At 49.0% G+C, this 10,393-nt stretch overlaps 1 protein-coding gene across 1 annotated transcript; it reads left to right on the top strand.

Moving 5' to 3' along the window:
• Positions 1-8,092: 8,092 nt before the first annotated feature.
• Positions 8,093-9,837, top strand: LOC124648698 (F-box protein At1g47056-like). Its single transcript, XM_047188414.1, has one exon. The coding sequence runs from the start codon at positions 8,093-8,095 to the stop codon at positions 9,713-9,715; it is 1,623 nt and encodes a 540-aa protein (XP_047044370.1). The 3' UTR covers positions 9,716-9,837.
• The last annotated feature ends 556 nt before the right edge of the window (positions 9,838-10,393 follow it).

The raw sequence follows: 10,393 nt of genomic DNA, 5'->3' as shown, positions 1-10,393 counted from the left end.
AAATCAACGGGAACAAGATTATTGTTAACGGTAATGCGAACATTATCAACTTTACCCAAAGGTTTCTTTGTAGAATGATCAGCAGGATTAACATCCAAATAACAATTTTTCAGCGGTGGCAAGTCAAGCATATTATAAATTTTCTTCGGCATAACGAAATACTTGCACCAAGATCACATAAAGCATTACAATCAAAATCTTTAACCTTCATCTTAATGATGGGCTCCCAACCATCTTCTAGCTTTTTAGGAATAGAGGCTTCGCGCTCTAGTTTCTCTTCTCTAGCTTTTATGAGAGCATTTGTAATATGATGCGTGAAAGCCAAATTTATAGCACTAGCATTAGGACTTTTAGCAAGTTTTTGCAAGAACTTTATAACTTCAGAGATGTGGCAATCATCAAAATTCAAACCATTATAATCTAAAGCAATGGGATCATCATCCCCAATGTTGGAAAAAATTTCAGCAGCTTTATCGCGAGCAGTTTCAGCAGCTTTAGCGAGTTTCAGTGCTTTTCGCGCTTTGCATTAGAAGTGGAAACATTGCTAACACCAATTATTTTATTAGTATGAGTAGGAGGTGCAGCAACATGTGTAGCATTAGCATTACTAGTGGTGGTAATAGTCCAAACTTTAGCTATATTCTTCTCTTTAGCTAGTTTTTCATTTTCTTCTCTATCCCACCTAGCACGCAGTTCAGCCATTAATCTTATATTCTCATTAATTCTAACTTGGATGGCATTTGCTGTAGTAACAATTTTATTTTCAATATCCCTATTAGGCATAACTTTTGATTTCAAAAGATCAACATCGAGGCAAGACTATCAACTCTAGAAACAAGAATATCAATTTTATTGAGCTTTTCCTCAACAGATTTGTTAAAGGCAGTTTGTGTACTAATAAATTCTTTAAGCATGGCTTCAAGTCCAGGGGGTGTATTCCTATTATTGTTGTAAGAATTCCCATAAGAATTAGCATAACCGTTACCATTATTATAAGGATATGGCCTATAGTTATTACTAGAATTGTTCCGATAAGCATTGTTGTTGAAATTATTATTTTTAATGAAGTTTACATCAACATGTTCTTCTTGTGCAACCAATGAAGCTAATGGAACATTATTAGGATCAACATTAGTCCTATCATTCGCAAGCATAGACATAATAGCATCAACCTTATCATTCAAGGAAGAGGATTCCTCAACAGAATTTACCTTCTTACCTTGTGGAGCTCTTTCCGTGTGCCATTCAGAGTAGTTGATCATCATATTATCAAGAAGCTTTGTTGCTTCACCAAGAGTGATGGACATAAAGGTACCTCCAGCAGCTGAATCCAATAAATTCCGCGAAGAAAAATTTAGTCCTGCATAGAAGGTTTGGATGATCATCCAAGTAGTCGATCCATGGGTTGGGCAATTTTTAACCAGAGATTTCATTCTTTCCCAAGCTTGAGCAACATGTTCAGTATCTAATTGTTTAAAATTCATTATGCTACTCCTCAAAGATATAATTTTAGCAGGGGGATAATATCTACCAATAAAAGCATCCTTGCATTTAGTCCATGAATCAATACTATTCTTAGGCAGAGATAGCAACCAATCTTTAGCTCTTCCTCTTAATGAGAAAGGGAACAATTTTAGTTTAATAATATCACCATCTACATCTTTATATTTTTGCATTTCGCATAGTTCAACAAAATTATTGAGATGGGCAGCGAGCATCATCGGAACTAACACCGGAAAATTGATGGTTCATAACAAGATTCGAGTAAAGCAGGTTTAATTTCAAAGAATTCTCGCTGTAGTAGCAGGTGGAGCAATAGGTGTGCATAAGAAATCATTATTATTTGTGCTAGTGAAGTCACACAACTTAGTATTTTCAGGGTTGGCCATTTTAGCAATAGTAAATAAAGCAAACTAGATAAAGTAAATGCAAGTAAACTAATTTTTTTGTGTTTTTGATATAGCAAACAAGATAACAAATAAAGTAAAACTAGCAACTAATTTTTTTGTATTTTGATTTAGTGCAGCAAACAAAGTAGTAAATAAAATAAAGCAAGACAAAAACAAAGTAAAGAGATTGAGAAGTGGAGACTCCCTTGCAGCGTGTCTTGATCTCCCCGGCAACGGCGCCGTAAAAAGAGCTTGATGGCGTGTATTTCACACGTTCGTTGGGCAACCCCAAGAGGAAGGTATGATGCGCACAGCAGCAAGTTTTCCCTCGGAAAGAAACCAAGGTTTATCGAACCAGGAGGAGCCAAGAAGCACGTTGAAGGTTGATGGCGGCGGGATGTAGTGCGGCGCAACACCGGAGATTCCGGCGCCAACGTGGAACCTGCACAACACAACCAAAGTACTTTGCCCCAACGAAACAGGTGAGGTTGTCAATCTCACCGGCTTGCTGTAACAAAGGATTAACCGTATTGTGTGGAAGATGATTGTTTGCGAGAGAAAACGAGTAAAAACAAGTATTGCAGTAGATTGTATTTCGATAAAGAGAATTGGACCGGGGTCCACAGTTCACTAGAGGTGTCTCTCCCATAAGACGAACAGCATGTTGGGTGAACAAATTACAGTTGGGCAATTGACAAATAAAGAGAGCATGACCATGCACATACATATCATGATGAGTATAGTGAGATTTAATTGGGCATTACGACAAAGTACATAGACCGCCATCCAACCGCATCTATGCCTAAAAAGTCCACCTTCGAGGTTATCATCCGAACCCCCTCCGGTATTAAGTTGCAAAGCAACGGACAATTGCATTAAGTATGGTGCGTAATGTAATCAACAACTACATCCTTAGACATAGCATCAATGTTTTATCCCTAGTGGCAACAACACAACACAACCTTAGAACTTTACGTCACTCGTCCCGAGTGTCAATGCGGGCATGAACCCACTATCGAGCATAAGTACTCCCTCTTGGAGTTAAAAGCATCTACTTGGCCAGAGCATCTACTAATAACGGAGAGCATGCAAGATCATAAACAACACATAAGCATAACTTTGATAATCAACATAACAAGTATTCTCTATTCATCGGATCCCAACAAACGCAACATATAGAATTACATATAGATGATCTTGATCATGATAGGCAGCTCACAAGATCCGACAATGATAGCACAATGGGGAGAAGACAACCATCTAGCTACTGCTATGGACCCATAGTCCAGGGGTAGACTACTCACTCATCACTCCGGAGGCGACCATGGCGGTGTAGAGTCCTCCGGGAGATGATTCCCCTCTCCGGCAGGGTGCCGGAGGCGATCTCCAGGATCCCCGGAGATGGGATCGGCGGCGACGGCGTCTCAGTAATGTTTTCCGTATCGTGGCTCTCGATGCGGGGGTTTCGTCACGGAGGCTTTAAGTAGGCGGAAGGGCAAGTCGAGAGGGGGCACAGGGGCCCCGGATGACAGGGCGGCGCGGCCAGGGGGGCCGCGCCGCCCTAGGGTTTGGCTCCCCTGTGGCCCCACTTCCTTTCGTCTTCGGTCTTCTGGAAGCTTCGTGAGAAAATAGGCCTCTGGGCTTTTATTTCGTCCAATTCCGAGAATATTTCTTTACTAGGATTTCTGAAACCAAAAACAGCGAGAAAACAAGCAACCGGCACTTCGGCATCTTGTTAATAGGTTAGTTCCAGAAAATGCACGAATATGACATAAAGTGTGCATAAAACATGTAGATAACATCAATAATGTGGCATGGAACACAAGAAATTATCGATACGTTGGAGACGTATCATTGCGCCGCACTACACTCCGCCACCAACAACGTTCACGTGTTCCTTGACTCCTACTGGTTCGATAACCTTGGTTTCTTACTGAGGGAAAACTTGCTGTTGTACGCATCACACCTTCCTCTTGGGGTTCCCAACGGACGTGTGTCTCACGCGCCATCACGGTGACTGCATTCAACCACCACTCAGACAGACCTAGCGCAGGCGTATGTAGGTGGTAGTCGAGAGCCACGTCCATGCGGCCCAGATCACGTCCACGCCGGCCCAGACATGTACTGTGTAGGGGCTGAGCCGGGAGATGTGATCGATGGTCTCGTCGGACACACCACATATGGGGCAGGTGACGAGGGAGCTCCTTGGCAATGCCCACCATGAGGGGCTTAGGGTTGACAGAATCCTGCAGGCTAGTACGAGACATCGGATACCAAACAAAACGGGGAGAGAGATTTACCCAGGTTTGGGGCCATCGATGAGGTAAAACCCTTACTTCCTATTTGTCTGCTCTTGATTTATCGAGTATATCAGGTTACAATGGGGTAGCCGATAGGCTGCTATGGTCGACTCACCGGGAGGCAATGATTCTGGGGTTTGTGCTCTTAGCTGTTCTGATGTTCGGCAGACCCTCTCTTGACCTTTATATAGCAGGCCAGGTCCCGAGAGTCATGTCTAAACTCGACTAGGATACACTGAGATCTAATCTAATCTTTCCTTTACCGACGCCTTCTTGCCTTGTTCATCAAGAATTCGTCTCTTGGTATGTCTCCTCCTTTGCAACCGACGTACGTACCCACCTTGGTCTTAGACAATCTTCATGGGACTCTAGTTGGGCCAAGGGAGGTAGACTAATGTCGAGTACCCGAAGGGTAATGCCCACATCAGTAACCCCCGAGTGACTGGCCGAAGCGAAGCTTCGGGCAGGGACTATAGTTGCCGTCATACGAATATATTTATCAGTCGAGGAAAATTGAATATTCTCGCTTACTATGAGGTCAAAATTGCTTGATATCAGGTGCGCGTCTAGCGCTCCCGATGGGAATAGCCCCCGAGTCGATACTTTCTGAGCTTCCTTCATCATTCGATACTTTTAGTATATCGGGTCTATTAAGGCGTCGGGTGAAGTCATGCAATTTGGTTGTATGTAAGAGATAAAAGTAATGAGCCCAGCCTTACTCAATAAGTCGATACTGGTTAATTGTCGATGAAAAATAATGTTACCCTACACAGAATCAAGTCCTCGGGCTCAATCCAGGATTTGTTGAAACCTTCAGGTCCGTTCTTCTTTGAATTCATTTAATTATTGATGCTTTCGCTGTTTTTATCGGGTGCGCGTTCAGCGCTCCCGATGGGAGTAGCCCCCGAGTCTAGGGATGGATGTTTGCAACCGTGCGTAGACTCAAGTCGAGTAACCGAAAGTTGTAGATTTCTACGGATATTAATTTTATTCAGATACTCCGTCACAGGGAGTCGATAACTTTGATGACATTATCAATGACGTCGTAACTCGAACAATGAGTCTAATGGGGCGTGGCCTAACGGGCCCACCCCTGTCTGAGCAGTATGTTTTGGAAATGACCAAACATTGCGCTCTAACCGAGGCGTCTCCTCGATTTCCGTGTTTAGTGGAGGTAATAATCCTTTGGCTTGCTTATTATTTTGACACGTATTGAGCCAGATCTACGCCCACTTTTACGGCACGAATCTATCAGCCCAAATCCTAAGTAACCTTTTCCTTTATAAAGGGGACCAGAGATTTTTTCCTTTAGTTTGTTAATGATTTTTTTGTGCGAAACTTTATGTGCAAACATAGATTTTCCTAATGCATAAAATATATTTTGCCAAATTTGTAAACATTTTGAAACATGAACGAGAGTGGATTCCCGGGTTGGCTTGCCGTTAGGACATCTCCAACACAGCGCTTCAAACGGACGCGCTGGGCCATCCGTTTTGGTCCGTTTAGGTAGCCGCGCGGACACCCAGACGGAGTCCCGCGTCCGCGTGTCCGTTTGGGTCGCGCGCTGCGCCCAACGCGGCAGATTTGGGTCGTGGCGCCATAGAGTTGCTATTTACCTCTAAATTCACTATAAAAGCATAAAAAATCATAAAAAATATATAGCTGAGTTTAAATAATCAAGATTTATTACATAGGTTTATTGTCCACATATTCAATGACAAAGTATTGTTCAAAATAAAATGTAAAAACGATACAAATGCTCTAGGCATTGTTTTCTTCAGGATTTCTTCATTGTTGTGTGCAGTATTGTTGCCAACATGCTGCCACATGTGCTCCACCAAATCAGCCCGGAGCTGGTTGTGTACAGCTAGATCCGAATTTCGTGGTGCACATGGAGGATATCTTGAAATAATGCCGGACCAACTTGAGGAGTAACCAACTCTCCCTTGCCACCCCAGTCATTATCAAACAGTGAATCATCTCGCTCTACCTTAACAATCATGTTATGCATGATTGCACAAGCGATCATCACCTCCCACAGAGTTTGCACACTCCATGCTCTAGCAGGGTGTCTGACGATAGCCCAACGAGCTTGGAGGATGCCAAACGCCCGCTCGACATCTTTCTGGGCTGCCTCTTGCTCTTTTGCAAACCTTGCCTCCTGCTCTGAGTTGGGATGCCGGATTGTCTTCACGAGTGTAGCCCAAGGTGGATAGATACCATCAGCAAGGTAGTACCCCTTGTTGTAGTGGTGGCCATTAATCTCAAAATCCACACATCAGGGGACTGACCGTACGCTAGCCTATCAAACACCGGAGAGCGCTGCAGCACATTGATGTCATTGTGCGAGCCATCCATTCAAAGAATGAGTGCCAAATCCATGTATCATGTGAAGCAACAACTTCAAGAATCATGGTGCCCCCCTCAGAATGGCCGTTGTACGCCCTGCCAACCAAAGGGGCAGTTCTTCCACTCCCAGTGCATGCAGTCTATGCTGCAAAGCATCCCAGAAAATCCCTGGAAGCGTTGATTGATAACAGACGAGCTATGTCCTCTGCATTAGGTTGCCGAAGATATTGTTCTCTGAACGCACCGACCACTGCTCTGCAGAACCTGTACATCGCTTTCAAGCAGGTCGACTCACTCATGCGCGTGTACTCATCTACGAAATCATCGGCAACACCATATGCGAGCATCCTAATCGCTGCCGTGCATTTCTGGTACGAAGAGAGGCCTACCTTGCCAATTGCATCCACTTTGGCGTGGAAGTAGTTGTCGTAGACCTTGATGCCATCCATTATCCGGGTGAACAACGGTCTCGACATCCGAAAACGACGACAAAACATGGCCGGCGTGAACAATGCCTTGTGGTAGAAGTAGTCGTGGAAGAGCTGGTCGTGGTCGCATTCTCTTTTGCGGTCCAAGGCGGCCGCGCCCCCAGAAAGGACCCCCGGAACACGGGGATCTGCGAGACATTGTGCTCGTGGATGATCAGCGCAGCCTCCGTGAGAAAGTCGTCGTTGAACTCCTCGTCTGACGACGTGTCGATGAAGTTCTTGAAGAAGTACTCGTCGTCGCTGTCCACCATGATCTACAGATAAAATGGGATAAATTTTAGATCTCCCATTTCATTGAACACCTCGCAAGCGGAGGCCATCCAACACGTCCGTAGGGACCTGCAGGCAATGACCGTCCCGACCGACTTGCGGCTTGGAAACACGGTGCACGAGAGCTCACCTCTGGCGGCAACGGCCAAGCTGCTGACGGCGGGAGGTCTCGCGACGGTGAGACGACAACAGCGTCGGCGACGGCGTCCTCCGACTCTGTTATGACACCGCGAAAGCAGCGCGGGGCAGCGTCCTATTCTTTTGCACCGCTTGCCGGTGTCTCACCGATGGTGGCTGGCGTCATCAGATCTCCCAAATCGCATGTCAGGGGGTGGCGGCGAAGCGGTAGGAGATGTGTGCGAGGGGGCTGTGTTTTGGGAGGCAGACAAGCGGGCCAGGGGCGGACAAGGGGAGGACGCGAGCGGCCAGCGATAGGAGTCCGCGGCCACGCAAACTCGGCCCAGATTTGGGCCGCTTTGGGTCCTTCCGAACGCCACGGTCATCTGTTTTTGGATGATCCATGCGCTGGGCCGCGTTTTTGTCCGGTTCGACCTATTCGGACATGGGGCGCAAGATGGGTCGGACCAGGCTTCGCAACGACTGAGTCTCCGGGCCGGGCCAGGCCAGCTAAACCCAGGGCATGGACCAGCTGGTTACCCTGACGTACGTATACTTTCCCCATTTTCCTCCCACTCTTCCCCACCGCAGCCCCCAGATCGGCAGATCCATCTTCCTTCCCCATCCACCCGCATGGCCACCGCCTCCCCACGCATCCCGGAGGCGGCGCCCTCCTAGCATGGGCCAGTCCCCCTCCTCCCCCATCTCCAAATCCTCCCCGCCGCTGCCCCTCTCCTCCATGGCGCCGCCGCCGGCGCCCGCGCACCCCGTCCCGCCGCCGTCGGCCGGCGGGACCATCCCCTGCCCCCCGTTCGCGCCGCCGCCGCCCTCGCGCGACCACACGCAGGACCTCCCCGACGAGATCCTCACGCTCGTCTTCGCCTCGCTCACCCCGGCCGAGCGCAACGCCTGCTCCCTCACCTGCGCGCGCTGGAAGGAGGTGGACGCCGCCACGCGCCACCGCCTCTCCCTCGACGCGCGCGCCATGCTCGGCCACGCCGCGCCCGCGCTCTTCGCCCGCTTCACCGCCGTCACCAAGCTCGCCCTCCGCGCCGCGCGCGGCTCCGGCGCCGACAGCCTCAGCGACGGCGGGGCCACCGCCGTCGCCGCCGCGCTGCCCTCCGACCGCCTCTCCAGGCTCAAGCTCCGGGGCCTCCGGCAGCTCTCCGACGCCGGCCTCGCCCACCTCGCCGCCGCCGCGCCCGCGCTCCGCAAGCTCTCCGTCGCCTCCTGCACCTTCGGGCCCAAGGCCTTCGTCGCCGTGCTCCACTCCTGCCCCCACCTCGAGGACCTCTCCGTCAAGCGCCTCCGCGGCCTCCCCGACACCTCCGGCGCCGGGGCCGCCATCACCGAGGAGATCCTCTTCCCGCCCGCCTCGGCCCTCCGCTCCGTCTGCCTCAAGGATCTCTACAGCGCCCTCAGCTTCGTCCCCTTAATCGCGTCTTCGCCCAACCTCCGGTCCCTCAAGATCCTGCGCTGCTCAGGCGCCTGGGACCTGCCGCTGGAGCTCATAGCTGCGCGTGCTCCTGGCCTCGTCGAGATCCACCTCGAGAAGCTCCAGGTGGGCGACCGCGGGCTAGCCGCCATCTCCACCTGCACCAACCTCGAGGTGCTATTCCTCGTCAAGACCCCCGAGTGCACCGACGAAGGCATCATCAGCGTCGCTCAAAACTGCCACAAGCTCCGCAAGCTGCACATCGACGGGTGGCGCACGAACCGGATCGGGGACCGCGGGCTCATGGCCGTCGCCCGAGGCTGCCCGGACCTCCAGGAGCTCGTCCTGATAGGGGTCAACCCCACCGTGCAGAGCCTCCGGATGCTCGGCGAGCACTGCCGCGTGCTGGAGCGTCTCGCGCTCTGCGGGTGCGAGACCGTGGGGGACACCGAGATTATCTGCCTTGCCGAGCGCTGCGCTGCTCTCAAGAAGCTCTGCATCAAGGGGTGCCCGGTCTCAGACCGCGGGATGGGAGCGCTCAACGGGGGTTGCCCCAGCTTGGTCAAGGTGAAGCTCAAGAGGTGCCGGGAAGTAACGTATGAATGTGTTGAGCAGCTCAAGATTGTCAGGGGCGCTTCCTTCTCCATCAGCTTGGATATCGTGTTGGAGCATGTTGTTGGGGCTCCAAGTGAAGATGGTGCGCAGCAGGCTGGACAAGCACAGGTAACAGAGCTAACTGGACAAATGGCGGCCATGGACCTTCCTTCTAATGCTGCTGGCGCGCAATCTTTTGCTCAGGCGAATAGCAGGATGCGGAGCGTTATGTCCCTTCTTAGAAGGAGGTTTGGCAATCCTCCACCAATGTGACTGTGGGATGGAAATCGATGAACTCGTTCGCTGTTTTATGATTTCTAGTCTCATATTCATGTTCCTTAGCTTATTACATTTCATATCCATCCCATGCAAAAAAGAAACTCCATTATGGATAATTCCCTGTTTTAATGCTGAGCTGATAGCATCACCAGTATTTTCTCCCTGTTGTGATTTTAAATTGCTCTACTAGGCTCTGCTGATGGTCAGCGTGCATCCTTCAATGTTTTCATTTGTTCAACATCGTGAACTTAAAAGTTGTCACCTTCACAGCCTGGCACATAGTTACATCTAGATGACAGAGCACAACACTGGCACATGGTATGCAACCATGCACAATACTCGTGAGTTAGGTTGGAATCAAGAACATCATAATTCAAATTTGTATTGTTACTCAGTCTGTCCAACTTGTCATCCGTAAAGCATGCATAAGAAATGGTGCCTTGTAATAGCCAAAGAGGCAGAGATAATGCATACGTTGAAGTACCACTGTCTTCTATTCAGTATTTAGTAAGGTATTGGATAGCGATATGGTAGTTGTTGCTTGGAAGTTTAATTAGCACTGGTAGTGATAATTCTGATGGCGAAGGATTCCATTTCATGTAGTAAGTAGTAGGCGTGTATCTTTGCCCTTCATGTATTAATAGTATTATACCTGCATGTAATTGGATTGGT

Source organism: Lolium rigidum, chromosome 4 (genome assembly GCF_022539505.1).
Source record: "Lolium rigidum isolate FL_2022 chromosome 4, APGP_CSIRO_Lrig_0.1, whole genome shotgun sequence".
Classification (NCBI taxonomy): Eukaryota; Viridiplantae; Streptophyta; class Magnoliopsida; order Poales; family Poaceae; genus Lolium; species Lolium rigidum.
The sequence above is the reverse complement of the archived record's forward strand: the minus strand, read 5'-3'. Positions and strand labels throughout refer to the sequence as shown.

Bases quoted from the DNA above. Each gene is read 5' to 3' on its own strand.
- LOC124648698 (XM_047188414.1), top strand. From the start codon at position 8,093: ATGGGCCAGTCCCCCTCCTCCCCCATCTCCAAATCCTCCCCGCCGCTG.